Below are 22,912 nucleotides of genomic sequence, written 5' to 3' on the forward strand. Positions count from 1 at the left end.
AGAGAGAGAGATCAGAGAACCTGTCTGCCTTCCGATTTCTAATATAAACTTCTCGGGGCTTTGTGGGGCTCAATTCTCTGATGACTGAGAAATTCGATGAAAATCCTTACTGGCAAAAAAAAAAAAAAGAAAAAAAACAGATATCGGGCTATCGAATCTTGCCTTTAAAATCACTTAATATAACTACCTTCCCGGACCATCTAATCACTTTTATAAGGAGTTCCGATAAAAGAGTTTGAAAAGAACAATTTAGATCCTGGGAGGCTTGGAATTGATATAAAGTTTAATAACTTGGAATTCAACCCTAATCCTGGGACAGATACATTCACATTCTGTTTTTTTTCTCTTTACCTCTAGAGGGATTGTAAACCTTTACTAGAGGATTCCAAGGAGGGTTCGACTCTACAAACTCGGGATCTAATGATCATCATTATCTAATTGAAGCTTTAAGCGCGTGTGCGGCTCTAGAAGGTCAAGGGCGGCAGCTTTAACTTGAGTTTTCTATGGGACGTTGATACTAGAGGCCTTCTAGGGAAGGGTTTAACCCTAAGACTCAGGGTTTCCACTGGGGGTTTGCAACAAGGGTTCAGCTCTGATGGTCCGGTGATACAATCTCTTGGGGCTTCCTGACAGGGGTTCAGTGTCCCGGGGTTTCATCACTGTGGTTCAAGATCATCTTGGGTTCAGTGATGGACAATGGGTGTGAACAAACAAGACCTTTTCACCTGTTCCTGGCGCTACCTCGCTTAAATGGGAAACGGCGCGTGTGTGTGTGTGTGTGTGTGTGTGTGTGTGTGTGTGTGTGTGTGTGTGTATATATATATATATATATATATATATATATATATATATATATATATATATATATATATATATATATATATTTTTTTTTTTTTTTTTTTTTTTTTTTTTTGTCGCTGTCTCCCGCGTTTGCGAGGTAGCGCAAGGAAACAGACGAAAGAAATGGCCCAACCCCCCCCCCCCCCCCATACACATGTACATACACACGTCCACACACGCAAATATACATACCTACACAGCTTTCCATGGTTTACCCCAGACGCTTCACATGCCTTGCTTCAATCCACTGACAGCATGTCAACCCCTGTATACCACATGACTCCAATTCACTCTATTTCTTGCCCTCCTTTCACCCTCCTGCATGTTCAGGCCCCGATCACACAAAATCTTTTTCACTCCATCTTTCCACCTCCAATTTGGTCTCCCTCTTCTCCTCGTTCCCTCCACCTCCGACACATATATCCTCTTGGTCAATCTCTCCTCACTCATTCTCTCCATGTGCCCAAACCATTTCAAAACACCCTCTTCTGCTCTCTCAACCACGCTCTTTTTATTTCCACACATCTCTCTTACCCTTACGTTACTTACTCGATCAAACCACCTCACACCACACATTGTCCTCAAACATCTCATTTCCAGCACATCCATCCTCCTGCGCACATCTCTATCCATAGCCCACGCCTCGCAACCATACAACATTGTTGGAACCACTATTCCCTCAAACATACCCATTTTTGCTTTCCGAGATAGTGTTCTCGACTTCCACACATTTTTCAAGGCTCCCAAAATTTTCGCCCCCTCCCCCACCCTATGATCCACTTCCGCTTCCATGGTTCCATCCGCTGACAGATCCACTCCCAGATATCTAAAAACACTTCACTTCCTCCAGTTTTTCTCCATTCAAACTCACCTCCCAATTGACTTGACCCTCACCCCTACTGTACCTAATAACCTTGCTCTTATTCACATTTACTCTCAACTTTCTTCTTCCACACACTTTACCAAACTCAGTCACCAGCTTCTGCAGTTTCTCACATGAATCAGCCACCAGCGCTGTATCATCAGCGAACAACAACTGACTCACTTCCCAAGCTCTCTCATCCCCAACAGACTTCATACTTGCCCCTCTTTCCAGGACTCTTGCATTTACCTCCCTTACAACCCCATCCATAAACAAATTAAACAACCATGGAGACATCACACACCCCTGCCGCAAACCTACATTCACTGAGAACCAATCACTTTCCTCTCTTCCTACACGTACACATGCCTTACATCCTCGATAAAAACTTTTCACTGCTTCTAACAACTTGCCTCCCACACCATATATTCTTAATACCTTCCACAGAGCATCTCTATCAACTCTATCATATGCCTTCTCCAGATCCATAAATGCTACATACAAATCCATTTGCTTTTCTAAGTATTTCTCACATACATTCTTCAAAGCAAACACCTGATCCACACATCCTCTACCACTTCTGAAACCACACTGCTCTTCCCCAATCTGATGCTCTGTACATGCATTCACCCTCTCAATCAATACCCTCCCATATAATTTACCAGGAATACTCAACAAACTTATACCTCTGTAATTTGAGCACTCACTCTTATATATATATATATATATATATATATATATATATATATATATATATATATATATATATATATATATATATATATCCAATTACCTCTTCACAGATCTATACACGAGGCAAAATGTCATTTACTTACACACAAATAAACACTTCTTTTTGAAGTTATTTCCACCTGTTGTTGTTGTTGTTGTTGTTGTTGTTCTTGCTGCTGCTGCTGCAGGAGATTTACAATCCCTCTATAATTAGTAATCCATCAAGGCCTCGGGTAATCAGGAAGGCTCAGCGTCATCATCAACTAGCGAGGATCAGCGGACGACGGCCTTCGAATTGGTCTCGTATTAACACCTCCCCTGGCCACTCCCCTCACTCACTGACGGATATTCCCGACAGATATATACATCATATATTTACACACACACACACACACATATATATATATATATATATATATATATATATATATATATATATATATATATATATATTCAGTTGCTGAAATAATTGTGAAAGATGCAAGCCCTCGGAGGAAAGGCTTTTAAAATGCAGTCATGAAAAACGAATTCTTTCTCCCAAACTATCCGCAATATTTTCTTGCCTCTCCATCGCTCTGTACTCAGCGAGGAAGGGCATTCGCTTGAAATTATTACTTTCAGTGGGGAAAGTATGATTCAAAAAGTTCCTTCTGAAGTTTACCGGTTATGAACTCCCGCAATTCTACCGACAGAGGACATTAGCAGATGGATGGTTGACTCACGCACACGGACACACACACTATACTGGGGCACTGAAATAGAAAGCTGCTGGCATCTCTCTCTCTCTCTCTCTCTCTCTCTCTCTCTCTCTCTCTCTCTCTCTCTCTCTAGTCTTTTGTCAGTCCGACGAGCTAGGAGCCAAGGTCATCAAAACACTGGAGGGCACCTGTCCCTCCCGAGGTCAAGCCAAATCTTAAGACAAACTGGGAGAGAGAGAGAGAAAAAAAAAAGTGGTATACCATCGACAGGTCTGCCACTACCTCCTCTACCACTACGGACCCGGCGCTCGTCTTTTGTCAAACTGAGAAACTGACACGAAATGACAGACATTCCCGAAATGATGTTACTATAGCCTCTAGGCCAGACGCGCCACCCGACATAACTCTTTAAAAAAGTTACGGCTTGACGGCCTTTATATAAAGGTCGGCCACGTCTCTGGCTCCAACAAAAAAAAAAAAAAAAAAAAAAAAAATCCAGATATGGTAGGCAGAATACGTGGAGGCAGAGTGAGGTGGCTGCACCAGCGAAAACGGCGCAAGTGGGGAACATCCCAAGCATCGGGTCCTTCCACATGCAAGAGGAGAGATCCCCCAGGGTAGGGCGGGATGGGAAGCAGGACCAGCAACGCCTGTGATGAGGACCTTCCTCATGAGGGATAGCAAGCAACTGGTGTGGCACAGGTTAAGACAAGGTCTCCTCCAACGATGGGCCCGTCCAGCGTCCTCTGTCTGTGTCTGGATGCACGGAGGCGGGCGCGCACGTCTGCATGAGGTGTATGTGTACAATTACCTCAAACTCTGCCTCCGGAGATGAAGCTTGGATCCTGCCTGCCTTGGCCGGTCCGAAGGGCAAAGAGGCAGCATTTCCCGAGGACACCAGCTTTACCTCCGGCCTTGCTAGATGGCCAGCAACCAGAACTTCCTAATTGAACAGGAAGTTTTGTTTATATTCATCGACAGGTTGGTTCAAGGCCTTCTCGAAGGTTTCCTTTAACATTTCACTCTATTCCCAGGGAATGTCCATGGAACCCCCGGGGTGCAAGCAGCATTTCTTTTTCTTTTTTTTTTTTGGTGGTGGTGGTGGTAGGGTGTGGGGAGTAAATCCTCGGGGCTCCAGACACAGTAGATCCATCTCTGGGTCGAGGGTGATGACCTCGTACTGGGGAAGGGGGAGCTGCGGAAGACCCCACGATTCCCTCCACTTCTCTGTTTGTGGTGACGACGAGGAGTCAACCTTCCTCAAGGCTGGATCATCGTGAACGGACGGAGAGAAGTATAGTCAAGTCAAGAAGCCTTTCGCTCAAAGGTGGCCCCCATTCATTACCCTACTCCTGCATGGGGCGCAGTCAAGAAGGCTCCAGGAATACTAATACACACACACACACACACAGAGCCAAACATACGGCGATTTACGAAGTGATTCTTTACCGCTCTCCCTCCGCAGTCCAGACGAGCGAGTACGGTAAACACCGTCCTATAAACCTCAGTGAGTCGCCGCGACACGTTACCCCAGCCCCCTGGATCAGGGTAAAGACCTGCCGGAATCCCTCCAGTTCCCTGAACATTTAGGGAAAAGTGAATTTAATACAGTTAACTCATTTGGCTCTCGTTGGCATCCCCCCGACCCGAGGCACAGGGATGGGATGGGGAGGTCCGGCTGATGATACGGGCTGGAGAATTAGAGGAAGGGCGGGGGAGGCTAAATGAATTACGCTTTGTGGAATGGGATATGGAGAGTGTGTGCGTGCGTGTGAGGAAGGGCAAGTTCACCTCAAGGCCGTGTAAAGACGAGAAAGAAAGTGTATTAGGGTTAAAACCGCAGAAAGGGAATACTTAGACAGTGTACAGAAGGAATATTAAGGGTAAAGAGAGGCTGCTTACCCTTGTGAAGAAAACAAGGGAAAAAAAAACACGTAGGGTGGATGTGCAGGCAACTGATAATACCACTCTCACTTGTATATGGTAATATTTACGAATATGTCAGCTGTTCACGAGAGGAAACATTTTAGAGCGATGAGGAAAACACAGATCCATTCGAAAACAAGTATCTGAAGTGAAACCTACGTAGCATTCATTTATGAGAGTGTTTACACGGGTTTCTTAAAAGCTTTAACAGGTTCTTTTAAAGACGTTGAGAGATGTTTTACTTTACAAACTGTCTCTTCGACCAGAGGGAGCCTTTGGAGAAGGCAAACTAGGGCGACTGCCCTTGACCTTACAATTCTGTGTCAGCTACATTATGAATATCGTATGAAAATAGTTTCGGTGCATCTTCATGGACAGGGCAAAGTAAAACTGGAGTCGAAAAATGTTCGACTTTGTTTAAACATGATCTAAATCATCTTGAGGGCCTCGCATGAGTCTCTCACCCACGCCGCCCACCCAGCGGACTTCAAGACCACCCCTGTCTCTCCCACACTCTCCCGTCGGCCTCATTAATTAAGTTCAAATCTAAACACCTCAAAATCACTTACAGTCATATAAAGAGAGAGCTAATTGCCCTCCGCGTCTCACCAAAGTAACTGTTCCCACAGGCGACTAACCCTCGTTTACAATCGGAAATAAAACACCCTCATTTCAGTCTAACTCACACGAGGCCAATTACATCATTCGCAAACGACACTTAAATATTCCTCAAAAATCGCAACAACTTTACGTGCATGAGAGTGAGAGGAATGAGCCGGTCCCCTGCAGTAGATTAGAGGAGTAAAATGAGAGGAACTTTTACAATACTTGTCTGAGATTTCCTCTGTCTCGGGCGTTTCTCGAGAGGAACGGGTTAATAATTTCGGGTGCAAGGAGGCCGGAAGGGCGAACAATCCTCGCTACATATGTCTTAATAATGGAGATTACTCTCTCAAATTAAGCTCTTCCCTTCCTACCTTCCTTCCTTTCTCCTCCTCCTCCTCCTTCCCCTGGCTCAACCCAGCCAGAGGGGCGTGTCAGTTCTAATAAGGTATCCCTGAGGTCTTCAGCATCAGCAAGAGCCGATATGTACGCAAACACATGCACACAAAGCGAAGGACAAACGATGGGAGGCTCCCGCACCCTCCGTGCTATAAAGATGATAGGTGATTGGTGGCAAAGGAAACACAGAGACCTAGTGGAAGGGAGGCAGCGATTGGCTGAGCGATACGAGGGCACGCACGGAGGGGAATGGAGATGATCCTATCGTAGGATAAACATGATTCCAGTTATTTCCCCAAAACAGGGAAATGGAAAATACGTTTCTGTCACCTCGAGGGGCCAGTGAGGGGAGGTTGGAGCAAATATCTCCCTGGCAGTACATGGCGGAACTAGATTACGTAGGACCTGGTCGTCTAGGGCCAGGTTATCTTCTGGAGGCGACCTGATGACCTAGTGTCAGGTCATCTGCTAGAAGTGACATGGTGACCTAGGGCCATCTGCTGGAGGCGACCTGATGACCTAGTGTTAGGTCATCTGCTAGAAGTGACATGGTGACCTAGGGCCATCTGCTGGAGGTAGCCTGGTGATCTAGGGCCAGGTCATCTGCTACAGGTGACCTGGTGACCTAAGGCCACCTGCTGGAGGTCAGAAATAGTATCCTAAATTCATAATTCAGGTAGATGGAAACAGGAGGGTAAAGCAATCCTCCTGGTTGGGACCTGACTACTGCATCAGCTGACCCTCAAACCTGACACTCAAAAGGGGTCAGGTCAAAGTTAGGGTCGTGCTGGAAGATCATACCACCGTGTTTAAGGGTCGTGCCACCGTGTTCAAGGGTCGCGCCACCGTGTTCAAGGGTTGTCCCATAGTCCAAACGTGTTCTAGAGTCGCACCATCGTGTCCAGGAGTCATACTGTCGTGTTCAAGGGTCGTACCACCGTGTTCAAGGGTCGTAATGTCGTGTTCAAGGGTCGCACTGCCGTGCTCAAAGGTCGTACCACCGTGTTCAAAGGTCATGCCGTCGTGTTCAAGGGTCGTACCCTCGCGTTCAAGGGTCGTACTGTCGTGTTCAAGGGTCGTACCACCGTGTTCAGGGGTCGTACTGTCGTGTTCAAGGGTCGTACCCTCGCGTTCAGGGGGCTAAGTTGCTCCAAAAATAGGATGAACACTCAAGTTCTGAATCGACCCTCCCCTGAGCTGCGGTTGCATGAGTCAGGTGTCTGATCTTGTTCACTTGTTCTACTGAACAATTCAGCAGTCTCCGCTAGCAAGGCTCTGGTTCCCAGCGACGTCACCCAACGCTTTTACGTCAAAAGGAATTCTCACAATTCCCTTTTCTTCTCAGTTTACCCTCTCTCTCTCTTTCTTTTTTCCCCATTTCACCCACTGGATGTCCCCTTCCATATACGCAGGGATTTAATGGTTCGCGAAAAAATGGCTAGGAAAGGGCTTTTTTTTTTTTTCTAAAGGCAGGTATCCACACATCTAAACACCGTTTCAGTCTTCCAAGTTTGCCACAAGTAACGCACCCGGACCCCAGGCCAGATGTGGTTGCATTTAAAGAGCGAAATGTTGGAGTGAGGTCGGAGGCCTCTCCCGCCGACACCCACATACCATCAGTTCCTGTTTTGCGACAGAGAGGTCCCTTTAGCCACGGCGGTACGACCCCTTCAGCACAACGGTGCGACCCGAGAGTGCGAAACCGTGAGGACGACGGTGCGAGGCATTGTGCCCAACGGTACGACCCTAAAGCACGACGGTGTGACCCTTGGGGACGAGCGCCCGGCCCTTGACCTTAGCCCTAAGGGTCGTTACGTGGTGCTCAACGGCTTCAGGTCTCTCCTACAGGAGGTACTTTGAATCACAATCGACCCTTTCCAGGTCACATGGGAGATACTCGGCTTCGTCTAGACCAGAGCAAAGGACTCCCTCTCTCTCTCTCCCTCTCCAGCCGTAGATATAAATGCTAATCTTATAATCAAGCTGACGGCCTGTCCCTTACCGTGTCAATACTTGCCTTTGAGCCCAAAATAAAGTGTGTGTTCGTCTCGTTCTACTGCAGAGATACATCCCTCTCACCACGACAAAGGAACAATTCCCCGCCCCAGAGCAAACACCTCAGTGGTCGGCCAAGACCTTCCCTCCCTCGCACGTGCGTATCCACCTTCAACTCATCTCGTAACAATAAAAAGAATATCTTCAATATCCTGGATCATGATCTCCCTCCCCTCCCCCCACACCCATCACGTCACCTAAAAGCAATTCTGCACATCAACATGATGGGAGCAGTGGCTTCAAGCCTTATCATTAGGTCCTTCATATAAAAATGGTTGTCATTCAATTACGAGAACAACTTTTCACCTTGCTTGCTGATAAGAGATCTACTTTTTCATCGCTTTTTTTTTTCCCCCATTAATTAGAGAACCAAGTTCTCCTCGCTGGCTCGTGAACTTGAAAAACAATTTCCCCTCGCATGCTCATCACCCAGAGAACTACTTTTCCTTAGCTTTCTCGTCAGTTAGAGAACCAATTTCCTCCTCATTCCCCGTCTAATCATAGAACCAATTTCCTCCCTTCGCTGATGAATTTCGAAACCCAATTTTCCCCTCTTTTTTTTCCCCATCAGCCAGAGAACCAATTTCCCCTCCTCCCTAACTCATCAGTTAGAAACAGCCCTGCTCATCACACAGAGAGAACCAATTCATCCCTCGCTCCTCATCAGTTAAGAGACCTGTCCTCTCTCTCTCTCTCTCTCTCTCTCTCTCTCTCTCTCTCTCTCTCTCTCTCTCTCTCTCTCTCTCTCTCTCTCAAGCCCGTCGTCTGAGGCACTTAAACACGCAAGCGGGTCCAACAAGGGTTCCATGCCTCCCTCAAGCAGCCTCGGCCCACTTAAAAAAGAACTGATCTCCCCATAACGCGCTTCACCTTCTCGCTAAACAACAGGCTATACTTCACTAAACAACAGGCTATACTTCACTAAACAACAGGCTATACTTCGCTAAACAACAGGCTATACTTCACTAAACAACAGGCTATACTTCGCTAAACAACAGGCTATACTTCGCTAAACAACAGGCTATACTTCGCTAAACAACAGGCTATACTTCGCTAAACAACACGCTATACTTCGCTAAACAACACGCTATACTTCGCTAAATCAGTTTTTCATACCCGTTATATTTTTTCTTTTAAGAACAACACAACGCTATTTCAGTTTATTCCGGACTCATTTTTTTTTCCTGTGGAATTACATTGCATTTCTGCCAAAGATGTTTACTGACACCTTTCTGATTCTCAGAGATGCCTGACGGTGCTGGAATCCTCTCTCTCTCTCTCTCTCTCTCTCTCTCTCTCTCTCTCTCTCTCTCTCTCTCTCTCTCTCTCTCTCTCTCTCTCTCCTGCATTACTGCACCTGATACTCATTCATGTTACAACTCTGTTTACGGCGGTCAAAAATCAATTTGTTATTAGCATAACGACCCCTGAGCACCACGGTACGACCCCTGGGTATGATGGCTTGGCCTCTGGCCTGAACCTCAAGAGGTCAGGTTGGAGGCCATAAACCATTACGCCTAAGGATCGTAACCATCGCGCTCCAGGGTCGTAACGACGGCGTTTTCAAGGTCGTGAAACCGTGCTCCAGGGTCGTAACGAGGGGTTTCGAGGTCGTACCATCGCGCTGCAGGGTCGTAGCGTCCTGCTGAGGGGTTTAACAAAGACCAACTTTAAGTGTCACCACCTGACATTTTCGCTGATGCTCCGTCAGCACCTTTCAACGTACACTAACAACCCTTAACCTCACGTGAGCAAGCGTGGCTTTTCAAGGTCTGGCTGCCGGATGAGGGAAAGTCTCTGAATTCTCCTCGAGCCGTCGATCCTAAGGGATAAGTGATCACACCCATTAACAGGTCTGGGGCTAGACCGTATCGAACCTGAGAAACATCGGAGCGTATATCAGCCAATACCACTGACAGCCAAACATTGTACGCAAGTTAAACATTCGCTTCTATATAAATTTACTCAACATTACCTTCCTGGGCCTTGCGCACATAGTCATCATGAGCGCATATCTATGTTACAGAATGTACGATAATAATGTAATACATGACTTGCTTGTGGGTTGCAATTATGTATAACAATATTCGATGGAGGTAAATCTTATCTCATCCCACGTCGAGGTGGGGAGGGGAATATAATATCCCCACAAACCGAACAACAAAATTGCAAATGCTCTCGCTGACGGAAGAGACGAGGGGGAAGAGAGAGAGACATCTCCAGAAAGCCTCGTTATCTCTAAAAAGTCTCTCACGAGGAGAGACGGTTGTCTGGTATATCGCAAATATAACAATGGACGCTCGAACCATGAGGGCTTAAATTCCTTGACATCTGCGTGTAGGTCACCGAGGGGGGAGGGGAGAGAGAGAGAGGGAGAGAGAGAGAGAGAGAGAGAGAGAGAGAGAGAGAGAGAGAGAGAGAGAGAGAGAGAGAGAGAGAGAGAGAGAGAGAGAGAGAGAGTGCGAAGCCGTCGATCTGTCTCACAGATCAATGGCCCAAGACTGATGCTTGTGAAGTATGACCTCCAGTGATGACCATTTAATTAGAAGGGTTAGTGGAACGAAATCAGAATCTAGAGTAAGGATACTCATTCTCGTATCATGTCTCTAATCATAAGGACCTTAATCAAGATTTCTACTATTTCCAAGCTTGCTTTATCCAATGTCATATATCTAACATCGCCAGATAATGACAACTTAACTGCGTTTAAAAATACGACATGTTAAAACTACGCCATTTTCTCTTCAAGATGCTTACAGTGCTGTGACTTTCAAGGCCCTCCAGCCCTCTGTGTCCCAATGGCTACACATGAGTGCTAACCAGGAAATTCATCAAGAAAGGTGTAGGGAGAAAGTGTACCTACCACGCAGGAGCAACATGAGGGGTCTCAGGCGAAGGAGAAAGCTGACGATGGAAACCTACGAGCAAACTAAAGATATAAAGTGAAAGGTGTATGATGTGGGTTTACCATACCAATAAAGAACACAGGTATCCGATGACAGTATGCCATGTGTGAGGTAAACTGTGTCAGGGTGTGTATGGGTCCAAGATACGTAAGAGGAGCAGACGAGAAAGCAGGGCAGTGGGTCCTTCCCTCCCAGGGCCTGTCTGTGATGGGAGGGCAAATACCAGAGGAAGAGGACACGCATGGCGCAGAATGGAGTCAGTCGCGGACATGAAGATAAATAAATGGGTTTATCATCTCCATAAACGCATCGACGATGAGCCACACAGAAGGCCGGAGTGATGGTATACGAGAATAACAAAAAAAAAAAAAAATTAGCATGAATCAACATATGAGTCCGCTTAATTGATGGAGATACACAGTGTCACTATATTGATAGTCACGTCCATAATTAAGGGATGAACTAAGGGGCAAGACAAAGGGTGCGAGCACCCCTTAACCAGCCCCACCCTCCCCCCATCCCACCCCTTCCTCACCTTCCCCTCACCTAACGGCCGGTTTGGCCCCTCAGGGTGCAGTTCAGCCGTGCGTGAATATATGTAGTCCTGGTATATTCACATGAGAAACACGACCGAAAATTATCTTAAGACAACACGGGGAGGCTCAGCCTCTGCACCAGATAAATCTTCAAGACCGTATATATATATATATATATATATATATATATATATATATATATATATATATATATATATATATATATATATATATTCTTAACATCTTCAATCGTTACTGGCTCATGATGGCTTTCAAAACCCTGTGCGAAATATACACACATCATAAGACGAGAATGTGGCCATCAGCATCCACAAGAGACCCATCTCCGTCAGCGGGGCCATGAAGAGAACCCCCCAGCGGGGACCATCTTCTGCGGGCAGGGCGTGGGAGAGACCCCGCCAGGAGTCGTCGTCATCTGCCGCGAGACTCCAGGTCGAGACGTTCCAACACGGGGCGAGACAAAACAACGGTACAGTTTACCTCGTCTCTCTGCTCCTCAACTGTTTGTCCAAAATACCGCCACGTGCCTCGCTTTCTTAACGTTTCATTCATTTCTCCTATTCCTTCATTCCCTTCCTTCGTTCTCACTATTCTCTGCCTCGTATTCATTCATTCAGTTCTATTTCATCTTTATCTAGACACCTACATCTACAGCCTTTCCGTCTGCGATCTTTTACAATATTTTTCATACCGGAATCATGTGATAAAATGGGGCTGATGCGAGGGAATAGAGGCATTTAAGAAATCTATCCAGGAAAGAACGAATATAAGAATGAAATGAAGGCATGAAGTAAATACCAAAGCGAGACGACGAAAGAATACAATCGTATACTAGACCGCGACCGCTCGCTGAATGTACTAAAGAGGCGATTGGGAAAATTCCAAAGCCATTTTACAAAACCATCTTGACACAGAGAGAGAGAGTCCTCATTCATTCCTTCGAGAACAGAAGATTAGAGAGAGAGAGAGAGAGAGAGAGAGAGAGAGAGAGAGAGAGAGAGAGAGAGAGAGAGAGAGAGAGAGAGAGAGAGAGAGAGAGTGTGTGTGTGTGTAAGCTATATAATTTTGGGGAAGCTCCTTTCAAAAGGAATCTCCCTCTCTGTCTCGCAAATGGACTTTTTCACTTGCCATCGAAATTTATGCTGGCGGAGTCTAATAATACCAATATATATATATATATATATATATATATATATATATATATATATATATATATATATATATATATATATATATATATATATAACCACAGGAAAATGAAATACGATAAGTTCCCAAGTGCACTTTCGTGTAGTAATCACATCGTCGTTTCTCATTTTCTTATTTCATTTGCAGCATATACTTGATCACGCATATATAATCATCCAGTAAATATTATTCATTCGATGAGGGGCTTAATTTCCACTCAGCAGGGAATCATCCCCCCCCAAAAAAAAAAAAAAAAATCCATACATTTTTCGTACCACCGACGAAGGAAACTCAACACATCTCGATATTTCTAAAAGAAGAAGAAGAGGAAGAAAAAAAAAAAGGAAACTTTTTTTCCTTTACGAGGCAAGTCGATCAATCCGCAGATAAAGCGAACAATAAAAGAACACATGAGTTGGGAGGGGGGGGCTTTGAGGTTAAGGGAAACTGTGGGATCAAAAAACCTCGAACGATACCTCAACCCGGGTTGGGGAGAGGGGAGGGGAGGGGAGGGATGGGGAGGGAGGCTTCCGTCCCACAATGAGAACGTCTCATGAAAATGGTGGGCTCTGTGTACATCTGTATCATACGTCTCTGGCCAGAGTGTATTTCTGCATCGTATGTGGCTGGGTCGTGTATTTCTGTATCATACATTCCTGGGTCGCGTATTTCTGTATCATACGTTCCTGGGTCGTGTATTTCTGTATCATACGTTCCTGGGTCGTGCATTTCTGTATCATACATTTCTGTGTCGTGTATTTCTGTATCATACATTCCTGGGTCGTGTATTTCTGTATCATACATTCCTGGGTCCTGCATTTCTGTATAATACATTCCTGGGTCGTGTATTTCTGTATCATACATTCCTGGGTCGTGTATTTCTGTATCATACATTCCTGGGTCGTGCATTTCTGTATAATACATTCCTGTGTCGTGTATTTCTGTATCATGCATTCCTGGGTCGTGTATTTCTGTATCATACATTCCTGGGTCGTGTATTTCTGTATCATACATTCCTGGGTCGTGTATTTCTGTATCATGCATTCCTGGGTCGTGTATTTCTGTATCATACATTCCTGGGTCGTGTATTTCTGTACATCACGGAGGGAGGGAGGGAGGGGTGGAGAGGTGGGGTGGAGGACCCCCCATTAAACACCAGAGGCACCACCATTCCTGCGGCTGCTGTGTGATGGTCCTTGCAAAGGCTCAGGTGTAAAGTTTACTGAGCCGCATCCCCTCAGGACGAGAGAGAGAGAGAGAGAGAGAGAGAGAGAGAGAGAGAGAGAGAGCAGACCTCCAGTGGTCTACGCGACGGTGATCACTTACAAAAGACCCTAAGACATGCAAGACCACACAGAGACCCAAGGTCCAAGGCGAGGTGACCAGCCTTCCCTCAACACTACTTTAAAAAGTATAAGTCACGAAATGAATGAGAGACATGAAATAAGTAAGAAAAATGGGTCTGGAACGCTACTTTACAAACAATATAAGCAAAACACTTAATTCCCCTCCTCCCCAAAAGTAAATGCAAAGACTTCAAGTGCCTAACTCAAGGCACTGACCAAAAAAAGACACTGGTAACCTCTCTCTCTCTCTCTCTCTCTCTCTCTCTCTCTCTCTCTCTCTCTCTCTCTCTCTCTCTCTCCGGACCCCTCCCTATCATTCAGCCTCTCCCGCGCTCTCCCAGGGAGAGGCAATCACGTGCAGACAGCTTTAACACAGACTTTGAAAGTCCGCACCCAGAATGTCCCCCCCTTTGCTCCTCCTCCTCCTCCCTCCAAGATCCGCGGTCCCGTGGCCTTCACTGTTTACTGCAAGAAACGCTCATTGATTCGTCTCTGCCTGTGACGTCATACTTCAGGATTACCTCTGATTGGTTGAGGAGGGGAGATAAATTCTCTGACGCAAACCTTGCTCCTAAGCGGTGATTGGCCAGCAAATATACGAAACTACTCACATACCCAGTTCCCTCCTGCTCATTTCAAGACGGTATCCCTGAATCGTTAGATCCACATGTAGATTTTTATGCCGTTGTGATATATATATATATATATATATATATATATATATATATATATATATATATATATATATATATATATATTCAATCTTAGCCAATACTAATATAGTGCTATTTATCTTTACAGATATGCGGTCCTGCTGGGAACCACGACTGTGAACTAAGAATTAACCACAGCACAAATCTCTCAGGTATCATGCACAAAGTGTCGACAACTGGTGACCCCCCCAAAAAAAAAAAATATGATGAATGAGTGAACACTGAACTGAGGCTGTGAATGGGCGGGAAAGAAGATTAAAAGAGACGATGATTTATGCACACACAGACTAAAAACATTGCCATCAACGATGAATGAACCTTACAGATAACGCTGTGGGAGTGAATCTGCTTCATCCCAGTGATGAGTCGTTCTTAAAGTGATATGGAGACACGCTCAAAGTACCTGAAGGCTGATTAAGTACAACCATGCCAACCGTGACTCCCTGCCAGGGAGTGTTTTAAGTGTTATAAGTGAAACTGTCCAGCAGGAGAGGAACATTATAAAGAAACTGGTGAAGCCACTTGGGGGGTTAGAATGGTGGAGGTTCGAACCAACCCGGGTGTCGATCTCTTGGGAGTCATTAAACATTCAATGTAAACACTGAATACTTATATCAGGGCCACACTTCCGCAACACATACTCCTTCCTAGATACACAACCACCTTCCTAAATACCCTAATTACCGACACACTTCCTCTAACTACATCCCTTTCTCCACACACCCTAACTACACCCCACCTTCTGTAAGTATCCTTAACTACTGACCTCTTCTAAGTACATCCCTTTCTCTACAAACCCTAAAGACTCCTCCACCTTCCCTAAGCATCCTAACCCCATACCCACCTCCTCTGGACGCCATAACTTGTCTTCACTAAACACCCCCGAACTACAAACAGCCACCTCTAAAATCCCTAACTACAGCCCCACATTTTCTACCAAAACTCAACACCCCATATTCTCGAAACACATCAAAACACACGCCTACCTTATCTAGACATATATACAGACATATACACACACACACACACCTCTTCTCTACACCTTTACTGAATACCCAGATTTTCTGAATATTTTAAGTACACATCCAACCTTCTCTAAACACCCTTAACTACACAATCACCTTCTCGAAACACCCTAACTACGCATAAAGGCAACACCCCTTGTCACTCAAGTCCCCCACGACACATGCAGGTCCGCGGCACGACGCAACCCCCTCACTAAAACAACTATGACGAGAAACTCCGCTAACGGCAGGCCGTCCACGATGTCTACCAACGGCAGTGGCGGGAAAACGGAGAACAAAACCTCCACAACGGGAGGGAACGTCAGCAAAAAGAAACAGAAGAAGTTCGGGGTCTTCAAGACCAGTCTACCCAGGAACCTGAAGGAGAACTCCCGGGCGGAGCTCCTCAGCCCGTGCGCCGATGAAGTCCCCTCGCCCAGGGACGTGAGCAGCGGCGTCCTGACCATCCCCACCTCGGCGTCGTCCCCCTCCCCGACGGCCTTCCTGCCGGAGGCGTTCCTCACGGACACCACCACCTGCGCCTCGGCGGCCGGGAAGAACCTGGCGTGCTGCAATGGCACTACCCACAGCGAGGTCAAGGTCGTCAGAACCCAGAGGTAAGTACTCGTCCCTTGGATGCGAACCACTTCTACAGTTTCTCATTTCCTCCTCTTCCCCCCCTCTACCATGTTCACTGGCCATAAAGAAAACGCGTTTTGCAGAAAAGGAGAAGACTCACGTTAACCATCCAGGAGAAAGAGAATGGGAATTCTACGGCAACCTAAGACCTCACGCCGCATCTTGCGTCCGAGTCCCAGGGAAGAAAACGGGGGAAGTATCGCGTTGCATCTGGAAAGTCGCCAACCCTCACCTACTTTTTCATCCATCTCGGGGGGAAAATCTCGTCTGCATTTTCCTTCCCCGGGTAAATGAGGTTGTCAGACCGACGTACGTCGTCCTGCGCGTCCAACCTTTCAAAACCCCGACCAATCGTCTCTCCTTATACCTCCCGACTCGTGCCTCGCGCCGCGTCCGCTGGCGAATTCTTGGCGCGAAAGGCTGTAGGGGAGGAAGCGCTCCCGAATCCGCCATCGCAAGTACTTTCGTAAACCTTCCCCTGACGAAAATCTGTGCCATTTTAATTCTCATTACTCGATCCCTCCTTAAACCCTCTTTTCCTGCCTATGAATGGAATACGTGGTGTTTTCAAATGCCTTTACCGTGCCTTCCGTGTATACACGGCAAACGCAGGTTCGCAAAAACCTGGACTCTATGGAGACACCATCACAGTCCCCGACGACAGACGCACGTAAACAAAAGACGACGCAAGACGGCGCATCCCGTGCGCTCCGGGACACCACGTATTCCCACTACTTTCCCGCACGTGTCTCCTTTGTTGACATATTCGTGATGGTGTTTATTGGCCTAACTTCATATCTCGTCCTCCAACCTGATAGTATATTTCTTTTTAACCACTCCAACCAGACAGTAATATTTATCACATCTCTCACAACAAAAAATCTAATTTTCTTCTTTTTTTTTTGGGGGGGGGGGCTGGGGGGAGGGGAAGTATTTTGAGGTATATTTTCTTGTGACAACTCGACGGGCAAAAAAAAAAAAAAGAGAAAAATAATTAAAAATCAACGGGAGAAATAATTTTGGAAGGGGTCCTCGATTACTTTCATAATTATGTGTATCATATTTACTGTTCCTCGAGGAGAGAGAGAGAGAGAGAGAGAGAGAGAGAGAGAGAGAGAGAGAGAGAGAGAGAGAGGGGTAAGAGTTGCTCCACCAACACACACGCACACACTGCTGGCTGCTCACATCAGCCAGCCTCGCGAATTAGGAAGTTGTGCAGAATATATAAAAAAAAAAAAGAAAAGAGAAAAAAAAAGAGAAAAACGCTCCACCGTCCATCATTTCTCTTTGACAGGAAACTCATCTGCCATGTGAGAGAGACGGCTGCTCTCCCAAATATCTCCCACGAGTATTTACACAGCAATGACAAGAATATTCTTCCAGATAATATTTTCTTTTAAAATACACGTCTATCACGCGCTCCAGGACAAGACGTTTTCTTTTTGTATATCAAAGGCTCCCGTCATCACGGACAAAAGCCATTCAGCGAAGCCAGGCTTAAATGAAACGTAAAAATGGAGGGAGGGAAAAAAAGACGTAAGAGTCAAAAAGAGAATAAAACTTATCGATTAATTTTGGAAGAAAACGGGAAACCTGTTTTTCAGGAAAGGGCAGGTCGCAGCTCTTAGGAACACAGAAGAATAAAAAATGGTGTATAGAATATATGAAATATAACTTAAATTTATTTCTTAAAAGTTACCTTTGGACAAGATGTTATAAGAAGCTCTGCAAAGTTCATGCGAGGTCCCCTGGTCATGCCAAGCGCATGAAGTCGATGACTGTTGCTTCCAACAGTTTCTGTGAAGAGATGAGCCTCACGAGGATTAGCCGTTATGATGTATCTTTACTCCCTTCGTAAAGCGATACTGTGGAACTCTCTTCCCTCAATCGTCTTTCCCCCCGTCTTTCCATTAGCCTTTTTTTTAACCCTCACGAGTCGGATTTATAAAAGGGGTTCACACCACACCCTGCGGTACGCTATTTTGTTTCGTCAACGCGAATCATTTTGCCTTTCAATCTCGGCGTCCAGGATCGCCGGGAACGCACTGCTCTTCTTGCTGGACTTCGCCTCTGCAGTGGTTAGATCCGTAGAGCTTAAAAGACTCCACCTGCTGGGCTGTGTCATCGCCAGCAGACGTACGTACAGGGGAACAGTGTAGCGGTGGGATCCATCGTTCGCAAAAGGTGTTCATCATCGCCCAGCCTCGAAGCCTGCGGGGAACCCTGCTAAAGGTGTCCTGGGATTGCATAATTAATCATACATGAATCACCTCGTATAAATCACACCACGGCGGTGCGCATGAATATTCCGTGCTCAACAAGAGAGGGTACATACACACACACACACACACACACACACACACACACACATATCTCATTATCTAATCAGCTCTTGAAGTTACACTTTAATAAAACGCAACTTATTTGCATAAATACATATTCTACACAGTTTCGTCTCGTTCTTACCATGTTCTCATAAGCTGTGTTTACATGTTCTACCACACCTTTGGCGAGGCTGTATCACTGCGAGTATCAGTCCTGCCAAAGTTCTTATTCCAATAAAGTCCACATCTTCCCCTTGCTACTGAAAGTAGCGCAGCCTTGGGCGGCGAGTGTCTTACGAAAGACGTGCTCGGCAGCCAGGACACTTCGCTACAACCTTTGGGTTCCACATCTGTGTCATGTGACACCACCCATCCACAGCCCTACCACACCTGTGCCCTAGTGCCACCACACTCCTGCAACACGTGTGCCGCCACGGCCCCACCACATGTGCACCACGGTGCCACCTCGTGGCACCACTGACACCTCCCTTCCTCTGTCCCTGCTCCAACTTGATGGTGGCCTTTGTCCCAGACAATGGCCGTCCCCCCCAGCTCTTGCCCTGCCATGCTAACGACATTTGTATTGCGTCACTATCATCTGCAGCCGCTCCCCCCCCGTCTGGCAATCTGGACAGGATTTGCTTTGGCTGCCTCTTTGATATAATCGCTCGTCCCCTCTCCTCTCTCTCTCTCTCTCTCTCTCTCTCTCTCTCTCTCTCTCTCTCTCTCTCTCTCACACACACACACACACACACACAAGGTTTTAATAGGATAAGCATAATTACCCCCCCACCCCCACGCCATGGGTGATTATACTCAATCAAGGTCGACCCAGGAGATGTTGCTCATCTCCTTAGGCCTGACTGTGGCGGAGGTGTTTTCGGCGTCAGACCGTTTCCGGGGTACGTTGCTCGTGCTGTTCTACTGGCCTCAACCTTCCTCTTCCATCCGGCGGGTCACATACTGGCAAGCCCTCACACTCGCTGCTCCTCCAGTGTGACGGAGGCGCTGTTACCTCGCTGGGATCTCACACTGCCAACAGGTGCATCCCAACACACTGGCACCGTCAGGTCGATAACTAGATTATTGCGACCCCCTCTCTGTATCACGGACGACGGAATACTACTGGGTCGTGTGTTTCCAGACGCCGTGTCGAACCCCTTCACGCTTCAGCCGATGTCTTGCCGTGTTCTTAATGCTGATTTGGCAAGCATATTGGGTTCCTACGTTCCGAGACGAGATGTCGAACCCGTAATGGCTCAGTCAATGTCCTCCTATGCTCTTAATGGTATTTTGGCAGGGAGGGATATAGGGTTTCCCTGCTCCAACAATGCGAGGCATGAATCTTAATGCTTTAGACTGTGTCTTCGTATGTCCTTAAAGGTCTCTGGCAGGAATACAAGGGTTTCTGTGTCCCGAGCAAGAGGTACCGAACACTCACTGCTTCATTATGTCTTTCTGTGTCACTGAGCTTGTTCTGATCCGTCCTTTCTGACTTAACATTCATGGGTCGCTGCCTGGGTAGAGGCCACAGTGGTTCTAGTTTGAGAAGCATGACACTGGGGAGGGAGCAGCTGTGGTCTAGGCACCGTGTGTTACTATGTACAGGGAGTGGTCATTCTGATCTAAATAGGTACTACTAGGTGAAGGGTTGGGTGGTTCTGGCCTACACAGGTGTTAGGAGGCGGATCTTTTAGTAGTCCTGGTCTGAACAGGTGTAGAAAGGGCGTCACTTGAAGGGTAAGGGTGTGTTTGAAGTCTATGGACAAGGTGTAACATCCAGTCTACACAGGGTATCATCTAAGGGGTAAAAGCGTGGCTCCAATGAGAATGGGAAACTTCAGGATAAACTGGTTCCAATATAAAGTGTCCCGTCATGTTTGAATGTGTTTCTGATTCTGTAAGGGGCGTGCACTCTCTCATCTAACCCTGTCACTTGATCATATATATATATATATATATATATATATATATATATATATATATATATATATATATATACGTTGGTTCATCCAAGTTCTTTATTTCTCGTTATTCTTCCTCTTGTCAGTCTTGGCTCATTTCCTCATTTCACTCCCATCTTTACCAAGTCATTACACCTCCGCAGTTCACCTCGCGCCTGGCCCTTTCGGTAACTTCTAAGCTCTTCAAGTTATTATAATTTCTCTTCTTTTTTTTTCTTCTTCTTCTTCCCGGTCTGGCCAAAGTTTCCGTGCGTCCTGCTGCAGCACGGAGGCGCGCCCGAGGCCGTGTGATGTCGGAAGCTATCAACGGTGGCCGGGAGGGTAAAATTCCACCAACCATTACTCCTGGAAATTGCTGAGTTCTCTGGTGATTGGCTGTACGTTGCCAACGTTGGCTCCCCTCCTCCGGAGACGTACGTGTTGACGGCTCCAGAAACTCGTCAGCGGCACCTTTCTCCCTCCCTCCCTCCCATCTCCTTGAGATTTCTCCTTCCATCCCTCGATTTCTATATCTTCCTTCCCTCTACTTTCTTTTCCATCTATTTCCTCTCTTCTCCATCCCTATATTTTCGATCTCGCTTTTCCAGTTATCCATCGATACTTCGTCTTTCCATTTGGGAGTGTCAGCACACTCCTCTCTCTCTCTCTCTCTCTCTCTCTCTCTCTCTCTCTCTCTCTCTCTCTCTCTCTCTCTCTCTCGCCTCCCTTCCCATACCTCACAACCTCTCCACTTCAGACACCCTCCTACCATCCTCCGTCACGGCTCCTTTTCCCCCTGACACCTCCCAACCCCCTCTCTCTATCCACCCTTTCAGTCCCTCGTCCACGACCCGTCTTTCAAGCTCCCCATATCCTCCCCTCAACCTAGCTACCCCTGCCAATACCCCTCTAACCCACCCACCTCTCTGCCGAGGCAGAAGGGAGAAGGGGGGGGGACGTCATTATCAAGTGTCCTCTCTCCCAGCATGGTCTAAAGTGCCCCCCCCCCCTCCCCTCGCTTGTACAGGCCATCTTGTTTACATTCTCCTGGAAAAGGGTTTGCTTACACTCTCTCAGGAAGAATTTCTATACCTCCATGTTTGTTTCTCTCTCTCTCTCTCACCCTCCCTCCCTCCCCCTCTCTCTCCTCTCTCTCTCTCTCTCTCTCTCTCTCTCTCTCTCTCTCTCTCTCTCTCTCTCTCTCTGTACCCACAGCCTTCACCATTCTGTTTCCCTCCACAAAACTAGATGAAAACCTGCAAACGTTATCGTGATACAGATATTGGGGGAAATTCTTTTCATTTCTATATATCTTCTCTTTTATTGCCCTGTACTTCCAGCCTCCCCGTTCCATAGTTCCATAAGCCTAATCCTTTACAAATCACACACACACACACACACACACACACACACACACACACACACACGCACACACACAGCCTCAACGTGGGCACGGGAGGGGACCACGGTTTTGCCAGGCCATCCACTTGTGTCCTGAAATTCGTAATGGTGCATGAACTATCCCAAAGTGTCTTCCCGTTTTCTCTAAGACGCTCTCCGTTTTCCTCCTCGACTCCCACTCTCAGTTCCTACTTCATATTTCTAAACCATTTTCTCTGAAACCCGTCGAAGTAGAAAAAAACACTAATAATTACAGGAATTCAAAATACGTAGAGTGAGTATAAATACTGACATAAAAGGGGAAGCTAAACCTTTACCATTATTCTAAGGTCACTTTTATTTGTTTCTCCTTCAAGCGTCAGGGCAGAACAAGGGAGGGAGAGAGAGAGAGAGAGAGAGAGAGAGAGAGAGAGAGAGAGAGAGAGAGAGAGAGAGAGAGAGAGAGAGACTCGACACATGGTGCCTCCCTGCCGGGCGATGGGAGAGAGGCATTTTTATCTGACACCCGAATATTCACATTCCCTCACCGGGATTCCAACCCATGTAACTGGATACGGACGCATGGGGGCATAAAATATGGAACGAATATTTTCCCTGGGAAGTGCCGCGTCTGCAGATGACCTCGCGTTTTCTATGCGGATATTTTTCCTCCGCCACCCCAGACAAGTCCCTGGTCTTCAGACGGTGCCGCGTTTTCTATACGTTACCGATGACTCTAGTAAACTTTCTTGGCATCTGAGTTGAGGATGTGTACAATCAAAACCATGTTGATATTA

The 22,912-nt window shown here is 46.5% G+C and overlaps 2 protein-coding genes across 2 annotated transcripts in view; one reads left to right on the top strand and one right to left on the bottom strand.

The window, feature by feature from the left end:
• The window catches only part of LOC139763255 (uncharacterized), a 256,023-nt gene that overhangs the window by 103,568 nt on the left and 129,543 nt on the right, over positions 1-22,912 (bottom strand). The gene's annotated exons all lie outside the window — the stretch shown is intronic.
• The window catches only part of LOC139763350 (membrane metallo-endopeptidase-like 1), a 193,314-nt gene that overhangs the window by 73,986 nt on the left and 96,416 nt on the right, over positions 1-22,912 (top strand). Inside the window, exon 2 of the mRNA XM_071689373.1 lies at positions 14,914-16,446. Within this exon, the coding sequence (XP_071545474.1) occupies positions 16,055-16,446 (392 nt within the window). The 5' untranslated portion in view covers positions 14,914-16,054. The remainder of the gene's footprint in view (positions 1-14,913; positions 16,447-22,912) is intronic.

Source organism: Panulirus ornatus, chromosome 46 (genome assembly GCF_036320965.1).
Source record: "Panulirus ornatus isolate Po-2019 chromosome 46, ASM3632096v1, whole genome shotgun sequence".
In the NCBI taxonomy this organism is placed as follows: Eukaryota; Metazoa; Arthropoda; class Malacostraca; order Decapoda; family Palinuridae; genus Panulirus; species Panulirus ornatus.